Here is a 20,456-nt window from a genome sequence, read left to right on the forward strand (position 1 = left end):
TAATCACTGGTACCTCTGCACTGCTTTTCAATTCAGTCAATTTAATTACTACTACTTCCATTTACTTTTTCTTCTAGTTGCTTCCCCCCTCCTTATCTCTTATCTGTGCCTTAAGTTTCTTTCCGTTTCCCTTATTTTCTTCTGACACACACTTCCCTCCATCCATGCTGTAAACCCTACTCAAAACCTGAGCAAATCACCCACACACAGAGGGGAAAAAAGAAAAAGGCTGAAATAAAAAAAGAGCAGCAGCTTTTGTGCTGGCAGTCAGCAGCAGCTGCCAGCAAGGAGCTGAGTTCCTCAGGGGGAAAGAAAATAGGGGCAATTTCTTCCATTTTCTTCCAAACTTCCATATTAATTTTCTTCCATGAATAGCTCTTCAAATGGGTGGTTTCATGAACCAGATTCCAGGATGTCGTGGTTTTAGATGTAAATCCCTCTAGAGTCTATTTTCCATTGATGCTAAAGCACCCCTCACATGCAAAATATTGACACTGCTGAACCATAGAAATTCCCAAAGAAAATAACATTTTTCTACTCAAGTCAGTGGGACAGGGATGGAATAAAGAGGCAACAGTGTAAAATACAAATGTTGGCACTGATCACAGTGAGGCATTTGGTCTTATCACCATACAGTTATCATCCCCATCTTACATTGTGCAAAAATATAATCACCAGCCGAGCTAAGGCCAAATGACCCATCATGGCACTCAAGCAGTACTCCCTGCTGCAAAACTTGTGGCTTCAGATGCACATCAGAGAACTGCTTCTAAGTCTGGATGTGAGGTAAAAGGACTTCACTGCAGCTTCAGACCAAGACTCAAAACCAAGAAAAATGAAGAAAGCTGGCTTTCCCACTTGTAGACAAATGAGGAAAGCCTACTCAATGCCTCTGCATAGGCCTTTTGGTTTTGTATGGTTTGTATTTTCTATTAACCTTACAAAAACAACTAGATTAAAGCCAGTGCAGTAAGGTATGTTTTTATTTACTGAGACTGGTTCCATTTTGGTTTGGGATGCACATGCATTCACACGGAACTGAAAGCAAACTGAGTATTGCTCAGCTACCAGTCTATTAGCAAAATGGGTCAATTGCTATTTCTAAACTTCTTTTAAAGATTTTTCTGTATCTTCTTCCTTCACAGTGTATTGCCACCGAAAACCCAGCAATACCATCTCCTATAGTTGCACACAGGCTACAATCAGTAACGCTAATGAAGGTGACACAGGAAGTGCAGGAAGGTAAGTGCCTTGTTGTTGCCATGCTGTTGCTGTTACATGGTTTCTAGTATTTCCAAACTCTGTCTCTTTGGGGACAGCAGATTGCCCGTTGCTCATTTCTTCCTTAGAGCTATGTTCAAGTTTAGACAGCCAAATGTGCCTTTGTAACTTCGGAAATTCTACACATTCTACAGCAGCATCTTTGCCAGAAAAAATATTGCTCTTACTACAATTTCCTTGACATACTGTAACTAGAGAGGAACTGAACTAACTAATCAGAACCTATTATTATAGGCCATACAGATATCAGTTTCCATCTGTACACACATCTTTCATTCCCATGCATACAAGTCCTGGATAGGCTATTCATTTACCAGCAGAATATGCTTAACTGCTACCTCAACTAGCCTGGAGAGGAGGGGTTGATTCCACCTAAAAAACGTAACAAACAAAGGAAGTGTCACCTAAAGGATCACCTGAAGAGACTTAAAAGTGCAGTAGGGAGTAGGCAGGAAAAGAAGGCTTTTCTTCTTCAGTGTGTTTATTTTCTGCATTCAACAGTACCTTCAAGTAGCCCAATTGTTTTCCCACTAGCATGATACAAATGTTCCATTGCTAACCTGAAAATTTATTGCACATTTTTTTTTTAAATTACAATGAATGTACATAAATCCAAGGAAACCAGGGAAGCTGGAATATACAGATTTTTTAATAGCTTTTTTTGTATCTATTCATGCTGACAGAAACTAAACTCATTTAGAGCATACTTAATTGCATTTAAGTCTATTTTTAATGTGAGTTCACCATGTTTGAGTAAGTTAACCCAAGTTCAAACAGCACAGAAGATAAAGTAACTTTGCTTTTACCTCTAAGCTCTTTCCCACCTCACAATTTGATATAGATTGATACAGCCTTGTCAAACTGAAATAATGGCACCCTACATAATGTCATGCCCATTAGACATCTCTAGTTCCGTATCTTAAGATTTACAGTCACACAGTGAGATCCTGTTGTGCTTTGGATTGAGGAATGAAGTTTTCTCACCATTTAAAGACAAACTAATTGCTTACAAAAGGAAATCCTATTGACAGGACCCTCACCCAGTTTCTTATCTAGTTTTATGAATGGGGGCCTCCTGGAGTTGTTCCAAATGCACTTGTACCCCCTTTTCCTTTGTCATCAGTATATGTTGGTCCTATGAAACAATTCCTAAATTAAGTCATTTAAAGATAAAATTTACCAGCAAAACGTCTACTCATGATGGTAGCTTCAGTGTTAGGCCCAGTTCAAAGGGCCAAAGAACTGTCCAGCTATGGCTCTATTTTGCTGCATAACTGTCAGGAAAAAAAATATATTTCCACAGCTACAAGCAGTGCCTCGATAAATTGTCCAGAGAATTTATACTTAGGCAGGAAATGAAACATTTTAGAATGACCAGTTACTTTGTCCATGTGCAGATGATGATAATTCACACAGTCTTCCATCTTAAATATACTGTCCCCCAAACCAGCCTCTCCCTGCCCCTTTTCCCCCCTCCCCTGCTAGTCTCTATTTTCTGTTCCCAGCAAGAGCTGCATATACTTTTGCTCTTTTCAGTACTATTCTCAGGAGGCATTATTGGTACACTCATGTTCTTTTATCAAAGCACAAGACTGGTTTATCCTGTTTATATAGTCTCTAACTCAAGGTTGAAAGAATGGAGAGTTCTAGGACAGAAACACTGCAGCGAACATCAGGGAAGATCATGTACTTGCTGTTATTTTGAGAAAGAGATAATAATGAAAGGAGGGGGGGAATGGGGGAACCAGCTAGGAAGAGATACAACTACCTTTGCTTTCAAGGACAGTTTGCTTTAAAAGCTACTTTCTATCAACTTTGTTTTCTATCAGGAAGATATGCACTGTTCATGACTCTGTTTCATTAAATTCGACCTTCTACCTTTGAATTGCAAAATCACTTTCCCATGGACACTTAAGAACGCAACAGATAAGTGTCACCGGTTACATTAACTGTGAACAGCTACTTGCTGAGGGGCTTATAAAGTGCTGCAATGCCAGGTTCAGAAAATGCAATACTGTGAGCTCTAAATCATCTGCAGGAGTAAAGGTCTCCAATTAGAAATCTGTCACTTAGACAAAATGTCATCAGCGTGTATTAAAGTCTTCAATTTTTAAACAGGACTTGAGTCTCTTCCTGCCTTCAGATCTGTTGGCAGCAGAACACTTTTTGATTTAAGTTCCAGGTTAGACTCTACAGCTCTAACAAGGTAAGATTACTTGACAAATACACGAGCTAGAAGCATACAGAATATATAACGCTACTATAGTAGGAAAGTTTAAAGGAACGTATTCCACCACTTCTAAAACCTAAAAGGCTAGAGTCCTTTCTCTTACAATGCACACACTAGTTGTTAGAGATAATTTTCTTTACCAAGTTTCTTTGACAGAAAATATTAAGCAATCAGTAGCCATATTCAGATAATTTTGGCAAGACCCTCAACTGTAGTTGTAAAAGCGCCGTCTTTTCTTTCTTTCCCATAACATATAGCAGCTTTCTCAGCTTCCTAATTACACACATTTTCTTTATTCTCTTTAACCACAGAGAGCTTAAACACTGGCTGCTGAATAATGTCAAAACAAACGTGTTGTATGCTTAAAGGAAAATAGAGCAGCTGTCACAAAGCAGAAGCTTGATTCCAGCAACAGAGAGCTAGCACCACATCTCAACTGCACAGGGGCCTGGCGTTTGCTATTCCAAGCCATTCTGGCAAAGGAGTTGAACTCCAACAAAGAACAATTCAAACACAATTCTTCTCCCACTGCTCCCCCACAATCTCTTACAAATGAGCTGGATCACCCAATGATTAATGGAGCTTGTTATTAACTTACCTAGATAATCTGCTGTAATTATACCATTATTGTGAAGATGGCCTTTTACCTTTGGCTCCTATAGGCTCTTAAACCAGCTGAATTTGGGCAGAGTCACTGCTCTTGGAGCTACAGTTCTGAGATACATAGTGATCTGAAGCCTTTCCTTTGATATGGTGATCCACCATCTCAAATGCTTTAAACTTCAAGTCTGTATTAGTCTTGACAACCTTCCCAGGTACCTAAGTAGGCTTTCTCAGTGTACCCCAGTAACACCGCAATTGTCACTTCATATGCTTGATGATGCCAGTGGGATGAAAAAGCAAGCAATGCAGGCTTCACATAGGCATTTCTAAACCACAGTGCTTTTATTCTCAGTGCCCTTTGTCAGCTACTAGACTTTGGAGGCAGCAAAACCACTGAGAAATACATTCCAGAAAGTGAGTCCATCCCATTACAAACTCAGTTTTTCAAGATTTCTAAATGCCTCCTACTCCTCCTTGCCAGTAAAACCAACTTACTTGTGGCAAAATGCAGCCCCCTTCCAGAGTACAAAATCCCATCCCTAAACAAAGGCTTCGCGTCCATACCATTATACAAATCACAAAGCTGCAGAAACTATAACTCATGCTTTTTCCAAACTTGTTCCAAATCTCTGCACTGAAAGGTTTCAGACTGTCCTTTGATGACTTCTAGCTATGGTCCTTCCAAGTAGAACTACGTGACCTTTTCCTACTCACCCAGAATGTTCAGGCAGAACATAAGCAATTGTTCTTGACAAGCCCAAATAAATACAGCTCTTAGGCCAGTATTTCTGTATTACAAAATAGCCATTCCAGTTTGATAACCATAGCTTCTCTTCATTCACATCTAAAAGACCAGTAAAAAGGGACAGTAAAATACTGGACCCACAGATAATAGAGACAAACTGTACAAATCAAACAGATCATTAGCATGAGATGGAGTATACACCAATACTCAGCATGGTGTCTACAAGTTTAAATTAAATATATACAGATATTAAAGAAAAACAGTATCATGGACAAAGGACAGTCTTGTCCATATATGAATAAAGTACAAGACTCCAGACTCTATAATGTGATTTTGCATTTCTATAGAGAGTGACTCATTTCGCACCAGGCGGTGACACGTCACAGTATTACTGAGCACTTTAGTCAAACTTCTCTGCTAAAGCTATTCTTTAGCACATGCATTGTACAACAAAAACTACTTTGTATTGCAAAACCTTGAACACTTCCCTGACAAACCTCCACTGTTTCCCAAAGAACTCAACACTGATGCCTACACATGCATTTATAAATTAGTAAACTGAAAATAATCATTATTGTACACATCTCAAAAAGGAAAACATCTTTGCAAGATTTCAAATGTAATAAACTAACTGATCTAAATTTTTAGATGCAGACACATTATTTGCTCTGCAAACCTACTTAAAATTCTATGTAATAAAGTGTGAAACTCAAGCCCGTCCACTTCTCAGAAGAGAAGATACAAGTGCTTTTAATGAGAAAACCTGATTACCCTGAAGTCTCTGGCAAAAATTCAATCAAATTCACTGATGTGATATTTCATGTAGCCAAAACATGAAGCCATAAATCTCAACACAGACAAAAATCACTCTTTTACTCCAGTATTTAATTTTGCAAGTTTAAAATACTGTTCCCTAATCTGTTTAAAATCTTCTTGTTTGTGGAAGTGATCATATCTTAAAACCAGAAGTTAATATCCTTCCTCACTTTTCCAATTTCAGAGTCCTCACTCAGTTCCAAATTTTTGTTAAAATAAATAAATAAATGAAATAATAAATACAATTAAATTCTGCATTTCTTTGAAAAGTAAAATTTGGAGATTTTTATTCCAAACTATGATCTGTTTGGGACTTGCTTTTCTCAGCATATTCTGGCTGCATAAGCATGTGCATGAGCACTGCAGACAAGCAGTGGTGGCGAGTACATCACACAGAGGCATTCCTTCTGCAGAGTGACAAAGGATGAGCAGTGAGACTCAGTGCTGGGTACGTCTCCTGCCAGAACCATTTCCTGCCTCAGTGGAGGCATCTTGTTTCAGGTATAACAACTGGGCAATACATCATCCCCTCTCCTCTGCATGGAGGGGAGCTAGAGCTGTGAATGACAAGTTACACGCAGAGTGAGTTCCACTGGCTGTTATCACATTAACACTCCTTCCCCCCTCCACAAGCTCCCAGTGCAAAAATTCACTTGGCAGAAATACAATCCTGATTTGGCCTTAAAACAATCCCTCTTTCTGAAGTTGTTCTCTGTGCTTGTAAGGAAGGTGCAGCTTCCTTTTGATATTCTCATATATGCCCGCTGCGAAGATGAGAAAGGATGATTATGCCATAAAACAACAGCCTTAAAATCAGAGATTCAAATAACCTCCTTTACATGCTTCCTTTCCAAGTAATATGAAGACCTCTCATATTATCTTCTTTCTTACTCCAGCTCCTGTGTGATTTAAGAAGTTGCTGTATCAGACATCTCTCATGACTGAATTTAAAGACTGCTTTTACAGATGCTAACAAATAATTGTCAAAGTGGTCCCTTATGACATTCTGGTTTGCCCAAAAAGAACTGGGAGAACATGAAAACTTGTATCACATTTATTCTTTACTGGTTAGCTTGCCTCTTGCTACCTCTAACATCCTTTTACAACTTTATCGTAACTTCTATTGCTGTTCTACACCATTTGTCACACTAGTACTTACTCTAATTGACCAGAACGTCCATCCCCCAGTACTCCTCACAGCTGAAATCAGGCACTCTCCTCCAATAACTTTATGTTTCCCCCCCACCTCCTTCAACAGCATTCTCAGTTTTCCACTGAAGTCAGCCTGAAGACTCTCAGATGTCATTGTGTAGCACTATCACCCAAAGGATTTGTAGGTTACGTGCCTTGAGGTGCTGCTTTGTCCAGGAACATTCCTTTCACCTACATCCAGGTTTACCACTCATTCGCTCTGTTCAGACTAGAGGCTTGCTGGAATAGGGATAGACTTTTTTGTCTCCTTTGTTTGCCCTCACCTGTTTATTATCATAAACACAATAGTCACCACTAAACCCAGGGGGAACTGGTAGCAGAGATCTCTCATTAGTTAATCATTCAGAACACCAGTGAGATGCAAATCTCTTACAAAGCATAGGTTACTCTATGCTGAATGTGAACAAAACATTCTAGTATTCATTAAGGTATTTTTCCACAGCTGCTTAGCCTTCTCCAAAACCTTTTCATCCCTGTTGAGACATTCCCACCACTTCCCTTGCTCTGGTACTAGCTCTCGTGTGACTATGCTGTGAGCTGCTTCAGTGAGTTAATCCACCTGAAAGCTAATCACACATTTGAGCTGGGTTAATTTTCAGATGAATAAACTGCCTCTATCAGCTTAGTGTGTGATCACACAGGCACCCAGAGCTGACTCAAGGAAGTGGGCAGGACCCTACTCAGAGGGTAGAGTGAGGGTACCATGGCCTAGATTTAGGGTGATGCAAGTTGCTATGCAACTGCATCCTCTGCCTGATGGCATCCAGCTGTTAAAGCTGATTGCATAAATATAGTACTTCATACTGCCTTGTCCATTCAATACCTCTTCATTTCTGTCCACTTCACATTACATCTAGCAACCGTCACCCGGTCAACTGAAAATCTGTGCTGTATCTTATTCTAAAAAACGTTGGCATATTGTCAGTCACAGTTCTGGAAGAGTGCACTACTCTGATTCATAGCTTCCAAGAAGAATCTATTGCACTTCACATCCCCAGAACATTATCTGACCAGTTCCTCACTCTTTTCTCAGGCTAAAATACCCTTGCTTACTCAGAAAGATGGCTCCACTGGCTCTCGTAAAAGCCAACGTTAAATACTTCACCGATCATAGCCCAGGCCTGAGCTCTGGAGGGTTTAGCCAGCCTTCAGCATATTAACAGTCACAGACATATAGCTGTGTAAGCTCTTCAAGGCTTCATGGAACCAAAGCCCACTGTTATTACCCTGTAGCTGGCTCCTGTATGAAGTCTGACTTGGTTAGAGCTCTTACAGAATAGCCAATCACAGTATTCTTCTGTTAAAGTAACACGTTAGTGTTGTGACTTCTTTTACATCATTTGAAATAAAACATAACTCCTAGTTCAACAAATAAGAGACCAATCGACACATAAATCATAGCTTGCATGTGCCAAAGAGGCAACTGAAATCTTTAAAACATTTACATATTTTTTCTTCTTGAAAACACTTAACTGCACTGCATAACTCATGACTATGCAGTTGCCTTCCTGCATTTTCCATGACCAGAGACTTCTGCTTATTAGATGGTTTTATTGAAAACCCATTTAAACAAAAATCAGCTATGGTCTAAAACTGAAGTTCAACTGTTTGTCTGTTTGTGTTTGTGAGGAGTTTTCATTTGTTTGTTTTTTAAGTCTGACTACACTGGGCCTCCTCATCAGGACAGCAAGCACCTACCACCTCCTCCTAACTTTATGCCTTAAGCACATCCTCAATGCCCACACTTTTAAGATCACTTATTCATAACTGATGTCAGAGAATCCTGTTAAATTGAGAGCTTGGAAAAGGTCAGGTCTTTTTGTTCAGTTTTGAGGCCAATCTAATTCTGATAAAGTCAGAATATACTTACATTATCTTCACTGAAGTCAGACCTATGTCATTATACATTCAACTCCATAGCAGAATATTTGAGCTTTAAAAATTACTTGGCAAATACTTTAGAGCACCAATACAGGCCAAACACAGGAGAAATAACATTAACAAGACAAGGGCACTTTAAATAGTTATTTACAGCTTTACGGTCAAAGCTTATGTATTTGGGTTCAATATTCTTAAATTTGTTTAAGCTCAAGAGCTGCTAAAACTAAAAGATATACTGTGAATAATTAGGAGTACCATTTCTAGTTTTTAAAAGCTACTATACAACTATGTATCTATCTAAAGGAAAAACTGCCTTGGCAGTGCCATAGTTTAGTGACAGCTTTAGTGACTCCATTACTAGTGAAAAATGTAGCCAAGGTCATCCACTACTGAGACCCAGGTGAGCTGTACACAGGAGGAAGCAGAACAAGGCTGTCCACCTGTTCTGTATATAGCCTGACATGCTGACAGCCAAAATCATAAATTTTGGTTGATTTGGTTTAGAATTAACTTCTCCACACATTAGCATACTACTGCTCATCACTACTTCAGCATATATATCAGCAAGCCTACCCTGCATGCACATAAAGTGATAAACAATCAGTTTATTGCTTCTTCAGAAACTGCTTTCCAGCAGGCACTAATTGTTACAGAAACCCGTTCCCACCTAATCAAGTTAGAGATTTGTCCTTCAGCATTATTAAACTACTGCTTACATTTTTCAGTACTTACACACTTTCAGTACTTACACGCGGATTTTAAGTCACTATAAAATGGAATGACAACTCTTTCTCTTACCCTTTTTAGTGCACATTATTTTGATTTAAGTGGCATCATTCCACCTTTTCTGAGCAGTCAGTCCTGTAGTTCCCACTGCTTTTATAACACATTGTGAAACACCACAGTATTTTGCCACTCTCAGGCAGTCCCTGCTACTTGCTACTGAAGACCATCTACCTGTTCCTGCTGTATATGGATTGCATACTTTCCCTTTGAACCAGGAAGATTTTTTTGTCTTCTCTGCTTCAGAGGTTTCTTGTTTCGATTGGGTTTTAAGGCGTTTTAGTCAACTGTATTCTCAAGCCTTTAAGTTCACATTCTGCATGGGACCTCTGTAAAGTAAGGTGATTCCTGTTTCTGGGTCTACTATAAATGCAACTGACTTTAATGGTGCCGGGCTGGATTCATGCAAGGCCCTTAGCAACAACACCCACAGGAAAAACAGAAGGACTTAAGATCTCTTACTTTCTTTGCTAATGCAACCTGTGCTCACCATGAGTTGTAAAACCTAAACAGAGCAAACAAGTCTCAAGCACTATTGTGTATCTGGAAGCTTTTCATAACCCATGCTCCTTTCATTGACTTAATAGGAAAGGAAAAAGCCCAAGCGTGAGTGAAAAAAAAAACAACCAACAACCCAACTTTCATCACTGTGTTCACTGTGACTAATCTGGAGAGGAAGTCACTGTGTATTTTTGCCTTTCTTCATAACTATTTCACAACTTACTAGTGGTTTTAGGCAGCAACACATTGTAACACACAATACTACAAACTAAAATGCAGTTGTGGATAACAGGACTTCCCAGCCACACTTCTAAGACAGTCATGCACCGTCCTGACCCTCCACGAGGTACAATTCTCTTTAGTGCTAGCAGCGGCACTGCAGAAATGCACCACTGACTTCATCCATGGGGAAAGAAATAACTTCCCTCAGCATGTGCACAGAACTGTCTGCATTTCATTGTTACCAGAGAATCACAGCACGGTTTGGGTTGGAAGGGACCTTACAGCTCATTCAGTTCCAAACCCCTGCCATAGGCAGGGCCACCTTTGCCTAGACCAGGTTGCTCCAAGCCCCGTCCAACCCGGCCTTGAACCTAAACATCCTTGTTTAAGTTTGAACCCATTACCCCTTGTCCTATCACTAATGTTGCCATTTACTATGCTTTCTTGGAGTGGTTTCGTTTCCCTTTCATTATGTAAAACTATTTTAATTACACAAGAAGTCAGACTGTATTTTCAACTGAGTGTATTTGTCTGAATTGATGAGAAGTTATGGTCTTTGGTTAGTAATTCACTGTAACAGGGTTTCTTCCCTCCCATCACACACTCATCTACTGTGACCCAGATGCCAAGCTGACAGGTGCCACATTCTCTGTGAGAAAGAGAACGCGTTCCCATGCCTGTGGCATTCTCTGACCATGCAGATGGTGCAGGCACTGAATTTTACTTTCTGGCTTTCTCAAGAGAACTGCGAAAGGGAAATCCATGCTCCTGAATCAAAAACAATGACTTTCGGGCCTCCAATCCACATCTTATTTATGGCACTAAGTAATTTCCTCCCCCCCCCAGAGTTACTCTCTGCTGGGGAGATATCATTACCTGAAAATCCTGGTTTCTAAAACTCAGCTTGCCCATTACAGAGGGGTATTAAAAACAGTAATGGGAATTGAAAATACCATGTTCAGCACTGCTGAACTTTGTATCAATGGAATTATACCATATTTATGTGGAAGCTTTAATCCAAACTCATACCTACATTTTGTATTTATGAATACATCTTATACAAGATAAAAGATAATTAAAAAAATCCTAAACACAGTTAATATAACACGGTTCTTCTACACACTTTTCAAACCCCAAAAGTTTGAAAGCAGAATTTCTAGTGACAGGACATTGCATCTATAGGCTGGAAATACACAATCTACTCTTGGTTCTGGCACTGACCTGCTCCTTAACCTTGAAGTCACATCACCTTCAAGTACCCTATCTGCACTGTAAAAAAAAATAGGAACAGTGAGACTTGCCTGAACTTGCAAAGCACTCTTCCCTGGTGAGGGAAGGGGCTCTCACCACCCAGGAGCATCTATACTTGGGCTTAATATTTTATTTCTGGTTTGCTTGTTAAAAAAAAAAACAACAAAAACCACCAGTTTAAAAATATTTTCCCCACTTTTTCACCTCAGATCTGTAACCTGACTGCACAAGAACAGAAACACTGCCAATCACAGACAAGGGAATTTTAGTACCCCTCGATTTCCTTTCCTTGAGTCCTGAATTCTATAATCATGTTCAGCTCCTAACCAGGCCAATTTCACTGTAGCTGTTGCAGTTCATTAAACACAGGTACAATATCAAAAGCGTAATTTAATTAGGGTACTACAGAAACAGGATTAATTCTTGTCAGACACTTGGCATTGTCCTTCGAATAGAAGGCATGGAAGACCAAGTTATTTTTGTATTTCACATACACAGCTGCCGATATTTGAGATGTTGCAGGAAATTAACTGCTATATTCTCTCGTCAATGCACATAACTCTTAATAACCTTTAGAAACATGTACACAGTGATAGCACACTAGAGCTCTAGAAAACAGAATTCAAGGTGTAATCTAATTTCATTAGCCCTTTTCCAACTGGAGTGGTTAAAAGCATTGTTAAGACCTGCATCTTCAGCTTCCATCAAGTCATAAAACTCCAGCAGTGAGTTCTTTTCCATGAACAGGAAAGAGGCTAACAGTAACAGCACTGTAGAGAATTAGACTGTTGCAATATACTGGGGTCAAAGTGGCATTAACAAAAATAGAAGTCTTTTATTCTTAACAGCATCGTTACAAAACAAAGTTGGGGGTTTATAGGGTTCTTACTGAACATATGAAGAATGGGACACATTCTGTAACTTGAATTACATGTGTACTTACAGAAAGTGTTGGTGTTTGGACGGTACAACAGACACAATGTGGTATTAAAAACTTCTATTCTGCAGCAATAGTTTGTTCTGTAACTGCAGCTATTTTGTGCCACTAAATATATACAACTTTCTTATCTTAACAGGAAGCAAGCACTTGGACTGAGGTTTTTTAAGGCAGATTCTGCTCTCAGTTTCACAGTTATGCTGCCCATTCCTATAAAAGTGGTCCTGCATAAAGTCATCCCAGATTTCTATCAGTATAACTAAGCAGAATTTGTCCTCCTATATGAATATTCTAAAGCCTGCCCCAAATTCTGTATAGGAATGCAACTTCCTGGTAGAAACGTATGTACTAGAGATATTTAAGCAACTTCAAGTAACACTTAGCAAATGGTGCTGAAGAAAATCTTAATGCAATGCTGTTGCTCTGCTTCACTCACCTATTTGTTTTTGAGCATTGCAGGACTCTCAAGGGACTGCACTGCACTGTATTACCAAACATGTGCTGCAATGACTCAGGCAACAGCATGAGTTAAGGATGGAGTGCCAGCTCTCACACAAACCTTCAGGATGCCTGTGCAGAACTCTTCAGCAAAGCCAAGAATCTATAAAAGGAGATACGCTCAAGGAGAAAGTTCAGCTTCCATTCCCTTACACTATAATATTTTCAATTGCAATACCATTCAGACTCTTATCTATAAATATTTTATGTGTAAAATATAACTAACCTCCTTCCAAATTGTAGCTGCATCTCTGCTATATTCTCAATTCACAGCATTATCATGCTTCTATTGCAGGCTTTGAGAGCTGCACTGTTGAAGGTTGCAGGGGCATATGATTGCCATCTTCTGCTGATTTGTATGCTGCCTGAAGCACTCAAAGTTTATTTTTCCTACATTCATGCTTTACTGGGAAGGTACTTAGCAGGTGATACATACAGTTGAAAATATAACCCTAAACCTAAATCTGGAGACCTAGCTTCCCCCTCCTCCCAACTCCAACAGATACATTTTCTAGCCCAGAAAATCACCTCCATGCTTCAAGGAACTGTCTTCCTATCTGGGCCCCAGGCAGCAAGCTTCAGCATAAGCAGGGCAGGCTGCACAACCGAAAGTTAACCACGTAACTCAGAAGTGAGTTAGCCGTACTAATGCCAAAGGAAGAGGGCTGAAGCGTAGATTAGTGTCCCCTTACTGCACAACCACCAAGAAAGAAATAAAGAGCCCCACACAAAACCCCCCAAATACTCCATGAACTAGGAAATCTTCAAAGATTTACACAAACCCTCAGCCTGTCCTCACATCATCGTAGGAAGATGAACAGTGCATAATGTACATTATAGCTGTTATAATCACTGGAGACTTGTTATGCAATCCAGTCATGACACACGTTCAGACAAACTATACTGTCTAATTAGATACCTACATATACACAAAAGGATAGAGGAATGTTATTTTTTGTCCTGGCCAGTGGCTGAGCGTTTACTCTCCTCTCCAAAATGGGTATAATTATCCATTTCAGAACATCTCAGACAATAAACTAAATTCTACTGTCCTTTTCACCACCATCCTACTCCCACAATTCTATAAGGTTTGCAAGAGTACATCCAATGATCTAATAAAAACTAGGAACATGACAGAAGATCACTCTCTCTCTCTCTCTTTACCAATGTCTTGGATTCACCATGCCAAATTTAGGCTGCATGTTAAAGGACAGCATCTCTAATAGTCCTAATGTTTCTTCTCATGTCTCACTGGCAAGTTCAGGTTCTCCATGAAGTTTGTCCCTTCTAGTTTACCAACATACTCCCTTTGCCAGCAAGCACTTAGGTAAATAAAGTTTGTGTGTATTAACTCAATGTCAACATAGACTTGAAAAATGGCTTAAATATTATGTCTAGGCTAATATCATTCACCTACAATGTAACAGAAAAGAAAAATAATCAGAAGAAGAATAAAAAAAAAGCCAAACAGCACAGCAAAACCCAATCACAAGATTTATTCTGTTTGGGAAACAGCAAGGTCTTGATTCTGATCTGGTCTTTATTGCAACAGATTAAATCAAAAAGTCACATAAATCAGTGGAGTAAAAGCAGAAACTGGAGAGAGAAGATGCATCCGTACAACTGTTAGTGATTGCCAAATGCTCTTAAGAAATTAAAAATAGAAAGAGGCCTTTAAAAACATTGCTAAAACAAAGCTGCAGTACTCTAAAAGAGAAATGCCATTCCGGATACATAAGAGACAAAAGCCCAGAGTATATACTTAATTACACCAGGTTAAATCACTTTAGGAAGGCAAAAAGGTTGTAACAGATTCTGGTTGTTTTGGTTAGAAAATCTGCTCCCCCTTCAGCTCTATCTATAGACGACAGAGACAGCTCCTGGTTCACACTTGGAGCCTCTCTTTCGTCACTGACAACAGAAGGGTCAAGAAGCCAGTCTGCATAGACTACCACCAACTCTTGACACCGACATAACAAATAAGATATTCATAATAGTTGAAAGTCATGTGTTTCCTCAAAAAAACATGAATTTCTACTATTGCTGAGAAGCTAAGCCTAAGAAATACAATACGAACAAGCTGTTGGTAATGGCACTGCTGCTATACACAGACTTCAGCTACAATTAAAGAAAAACCCAAAATGTTAATTCTAAGTCGACAGATTTCCTATGCCAGCATTGTGGCTGAGCTTTCAGAACACACTAAGGCAGGGAGGTTCGCAGCTCGCTAGCCTCTAACTACACACTTCTTTACACCAAAATACTAGCCTGGCTGCACTTTTAGAGCACAGCAGAAATTACAACAGCATCTGCCATCTATTAAGGCTCCCTTATTCACTCTCTGTGCCTACTGCTTTTCTAAACAGAAACACCACTCTAAATATACTCCCAGTAAACATCAGAAGATACAGTCCTCCCACCAGCTGGGTTATCCCACACGCACAACCACCACGAGACCAAGGGCTACAAAAACAGCAGGCAGAGATACACCCACCTACATCAAAAGGTTTCAAACTGAAAACAGGAAAACAGATACGTCAGAAGCTGAAAGTGACATGAGACAAGTTTTCATCATGAACAGAACTCCCTGAAGGTTAATTTGAAAATTCTATTTGCAGATACATTAAAAAAAATAGGGGGGAAAAAATGCTGAATTCCATGACACTGGCAGGTGATTTTATCAGCTCTGAAAAACAGCCTGTACTCACTTATCCACCTCTGAGAGGTGGTAAGATGCCACATGGGTTCTATTTCATTATTTCAAATTGCTTATACTCAAGGGATCATCCCCAATATTAAATGGGCAGAATGGAAGCGATCCTCATTCCAGTCCACTTGAGTGTTTCAATTTAAACCTAAATATAAGAAGCATAGTAAAGAAAATTCTAGTGTACCTGAAAGCTATTACACAACAGATATATGACATTTGGGTTAGATGTAAGCTTTGAGTCTATCAGTTCTGTGACACCAGGGGAAGCAATTATTAGGGTACAGATAATGGATAAGAACTGCAGCTTTACCTACTGGCAAATATAGAAAAATAATTAAAACACCACTCACTCTGGTAGTTCTAACAGATGCTCGTAACTCAAGAATTGTCTTCTCAGCCTCACCAGCAGATACTTAGGTGAAAACCTACTCACACCTGCTATTTTCAGTGGAAAAATAACATGATTGAGTAAAAAATTTCTAGGAGAAAACCAACGAGAACACATACTGTGAATTAATGTATTACGAACAGAGACATGGTGGCTTTTTACTACACCAACCAAGCCTCCAATAGCATGTCATGCTTGGTTTTGGGGAGGGTTTCAGTAACCACAAGAAGTTCGCTGCTGACCTTTTAAAAAGCAAACGCTTATTTACTTCACTGAAGCTTCAGATAAATCAATCTGACATGCACCAAACATCCCAAAAACCTCAACAGCATGTATAAATTTGTAAGTATTGTTCGCTTTTTCCCAGACTCTAAACTTAGGATATCAGCCTACACACAAAGGAGATCACTGCTAGTTAACACAAAAGCTCTACATAAAAACACATAGAAGAGGCCAGCTTTTGACAAAAATGAAACTGAAATGCATTTCTTCTGCAAAAAATCAGGGTTCCGCAACAGTCAAGTGGTTCAGTTACAGTACAGAGTAACTCAATTTTATTTTACCTAATCTTTGTATAACTTCATACTATCTGTATTTCAGTTAGAAACGCAGTTTATTTCAACTGATGTATATTTTACATCTTGCATGTATTTTACATACTACAGCATTTTAGTAGATGTCTGGTTTAGCATGGAAATAGTATCTTGGAAGTATACGGATATGTCACTTCTTGGGTATTTCTGAATGAACTGTTAAATACAGACTGTCTTAACCCACTTGTTCTACCTTTCAGAGTTTTGTCTTTAGGTTCTGTCAGCCTTCAAATATTATTTTTATTCCTTAATCACATGTCCTGGCACAAGTCTCATTCCCTTCAGTATTTCTGAACGTCCTCTGGGAAATTTGCCAGTTTTTGTCATCTGCCCCCATTCTCCTTTGGGAACACTAAAGGAATTAATTTCATTCTTTCTGCAAGCAATGCCTGTCTCTGCTGTTAACAGTTACCCTTGCATCTCTCATCCATTCAATGCACAAAGGTATATGCCTCCTTAAGTGATCCTACAGTGCTTAGAGACTCAAACGTTCTGTTGAGAAATCCCTCTTTCATACTCTGCATTTGCTTGATGTAGCATACCGTAAAAGAATTTAGCTAAAAGATGAAGTGCAAATACTTCCATTTTAAACATTCCATTTTATTTTTGTTAGTTTCAACAACTCTTTAGTTTGTAACTATACATATGGGCATGACTGTGTCTCTGTGTGGCAGAGATAAATAGATCAGTTATTTAGACCTGGATGTTTTGATCAACTCTATGTATGCTATTTCTTCTCTTATTTTTTCCACCACTACTTTACTCAACATCTTATCTGAATTCTTCCAGAATGAGCTCTTAGGAAGCATCTTGTGTTTCCTCAGGCACCAAAACAAAAAAAAATGCAGTTCCAGTATCTTTTTCCTGCACATAAAGTTCCTACTAAACGGGCTTTTTTTTCCCCTGTAGAGAGACTTTTTCAATTAACTTCCTTTGAAATCCTTGCTCAGTCCTGCATTTGAAAATAAGTGGAAACCTCATCTTTGACCCACCCTGAGAAGAGGAATATTACCCAAGTTATGCATCACAGTTCCTTACTGTAATGAATACTGGAAGTTGTACAACATTTTCTCTAGACACATACAGCCAACTTCAGCACATCCTGTTGGTTTTGCTGTCGCTGTTACCTTGATCAGATCTCCTCTCTCCTTTATTTTTTTATGTTTACCGGACATCAAGGCAGGATTAAGCAACTTGCACTGTTACCAGCTGCTAGATGAGACAGCACTTGTGGTTACCCCTCTGACTTCCTCAGTTAAATACCTCCTTCTTCTCAAGTGACAAATTTACCCTAGCAAAGGCTACATGACTTAACACCGTAAATCAGGAACAAAACAAGCCAAAACATTTTATAAACTGTCCTTAGATTTGTTTCCCCTGGAAGTGCCACATTTTCTAACCGAAACAGCTAAAGTTACAGATTCATGACAGCTTTCAAGATCAGTACATAACACAATACAAAGAACACTACTGGAAACAAATCAGATACAAGTACTTAGCATCTCTAGATCCAAAGTGCACAGTCTGCATCTGGGCTGCTGACAAGCCAAATATCTGAAGGAGGACCTAGAAAGATGACAGCTAAGCACCCAATGAACCTTTATATTCTCACTCTCACCAAGACAACAGCAGTTGTCTGGTTTGACTGAATAGGCTACAGATATTAACTTCAACATTATCACTGTGATTAATGAGAGTCAACAAAAAAACAGATCTCAGAGCAAGGTGCAAACAAAGCAGCTTCCAAACACCTTCAGTGAAAAGAACCCACTGCTGCCAGTTCCTGAAGCTACCCTACCAGCGTGGGGCTTCGGGTTAGCACTATCCTGCTGTGCAGTGCAACCTGTCCACCTGCCTGGCAGGAAGAGGGCTCTCTCTCAAGAGAGATCAGGCAAAGTATTAAAGAAAAACACATTGTAAACGAGAAAATAGATCAGGAATGAAAGGAGTCAGGAGAAGATGAAGGTTCACCCAGGAAAAGATAAGAAAACAGCATCTAGAAGAGGAAGGAAAACTCTAGAAACATAGGATACCCTCTACAGGACCCATATGTGGTATGCCAGGTAGGGTAACAAACCAGTAGCTCACAGCATAACACCACAATGAATTATTCAGGGAAAAGCCGGTACCCTACAGCCTGCACCTTTAGCTGAGGCCTGTAAGTACAAACACAAACCCAGCACTAAATAACAAATATCAGTAACTAAAAGAAAGACCTGATGCCCCAAGCAAAAGGACAGAAGAGACCCTTGTAAGGATCTACATAAGCAGCTAAGAGACAGTGATAACTGGGAGAACCCCGAGGTGAAGCTGGAGACAACGTTCCCCGCGGCGCCAGGGAGCGATGCCGATGTCACCACCATGAAAAGAAGATCGAGGTACCCGCTGCGCCTTGCGGAGGGCGGGCGGGCAGCAGCGGGCGCGGGGCGAGCCACCCCATCAACGGCCAACCTCCGCGCAGGGCTCTGCCGCGGCCCGGAGGCGCTCCCTTACCTGGCTGGCTTTGTGAAACTGCTTCTTGAGCCCCGCCACCGACATCTTCCCCCGGCGCCGAGCGCCCGCAGGTCCCGGCAGGTCCCGGCACGTCCCGGTGGGTCCCCGCGGCCTCTCGCTGTGTCACCCGCGGCCCCGGCGCCCCGCGCCGCTGGGAACATCGCCTTCAGAGCGGGCCCGGCCGCTCGCACCCCATTGGCCACCGCCGAGGCATATGCAAATGAAAGACCAGAGCCGTTTGCCGATTGGCCGCTTGCTGGGGCTCTGCTAATGCCAGCGCTCAAAGACGCCCACGCTGCGATGTTGCATGGAGACAGCAGGGGAGGAAAGGTGAGCGGGCGGGCGTGTGCCCGCCGGGGTCGGCAGGACCTCTGCGGGCGGGCGCGGCCTGCCGATGGCAAGACGCTCGCTTAAGCGACAAAAGGCCTCTTAAGCACTGATTTCAGCTCTCTAGCCTTATGTACAATAAGGTTCCGGGTTTCTCTTCGTAGGCCTCATTTCTTATGAGTCCTCGTAGCATCTCTAATTGAGCTTATTTACCTAAGATCTGTTATTATACACCATAATGTTATTGTAGCATCGAAAACATGAACACACAGTGGTCGAGAACACAGCTGGTGGGAGCTATACATCACAACAAAATACATTCAGTAGCGTGGTTCCACAACTGTGTTGATGCTGCTCGGGTTGAGAAGGGCTGAGGCTCCTACCACCTCCCTCCCGGAGGAGCAGATGTACCAGGAAGCACCATACTAGAAGAACTGTTTAGTTATTTGCATTGTCATTACAGGATGGATTCATTGTGTGCTTCAATATGCCTGCATATCAGCAATGTGCTGATACAAATAAGCACTGCCCGGCTGCACTTTACTCCTGGGAAGATACACTGCGATACACCACTGGGTCCTGGCTGTGAGATTACCCGGGAGTTGTGACGCAGCTGAAACATGCACATGGACCTGGAAAATTTAGAGATAACCTTTGCTGGCTACAGCCGGGCTCTCAGTGTCACTGTCATACTCACTGCATTTTTGTTAGATCAGGAGAGGCATTTTCAGAGTGTGTTAGTTACTTCTTCATAACAGCAGGGAGGACAATGGCAAAACATACAAGAACTTCAGAATAATTGTCATGTTGTAAATCGGGAGAAAGGAATCACTATCCCTCCTGCTGGAAACAGTTATATACCCTATGAAACAAAGTGTAAAGACAGACGTATTTGTGAATTGAGGACCTCTGACTGGCTTTCACTTGACAAAGGACTCTATACAGAAAGGCAGAAGAGACAAAAGAGAAAGCAAAGAGCATAGCA

At 40.5% G+C, this 20,456-nt stretch overlaps 1 protein-coding gene across 1 annotated transcript in view; it reads right to left on the reverse strand.

Annotated features, from left to right (window-relative positions):
* Window positions 1–19,377, reverse strand: part of SH3GL3 (SH3 domain containing GRB2 like 3, endophilin A3) — a 49,707-nt gene extending 30,330 nt beyond the window's left edge. Inside the window, exon 1 of the mRNA XM_057430599.1 lies at window positions 19,145–19,377. Coding sequence (XP_057286582.1) covers window positions 19,145–19,189 — 45 coding nt within the window. The 5' untranslated portion in view covers window positions 19,190–19,377. The remainder of the gene's footprint in view (window positions 1–19,144) is intronic.
* Between the last annotated feature and the right edge of the window lie 1,079 nt (window positions 19,378–20,456).

Source organism: Pezoporus wallicus, unplaced genomic scaffold (assembly GCF_028554395.1).
Source record: "Pezoporus wallicus isolate ANWC-B61680 ecotype Strahan unplaced genomic scaffold, APGP_CSIRO_Pwel_v1 contig_3952, whole genome shotgun sequence".
NCBI lineage: Eukaryota > Metazoa > Chordata > Aves > Psittaciformes > Psittacidae > Pezoporus > Pezoporus wallicus.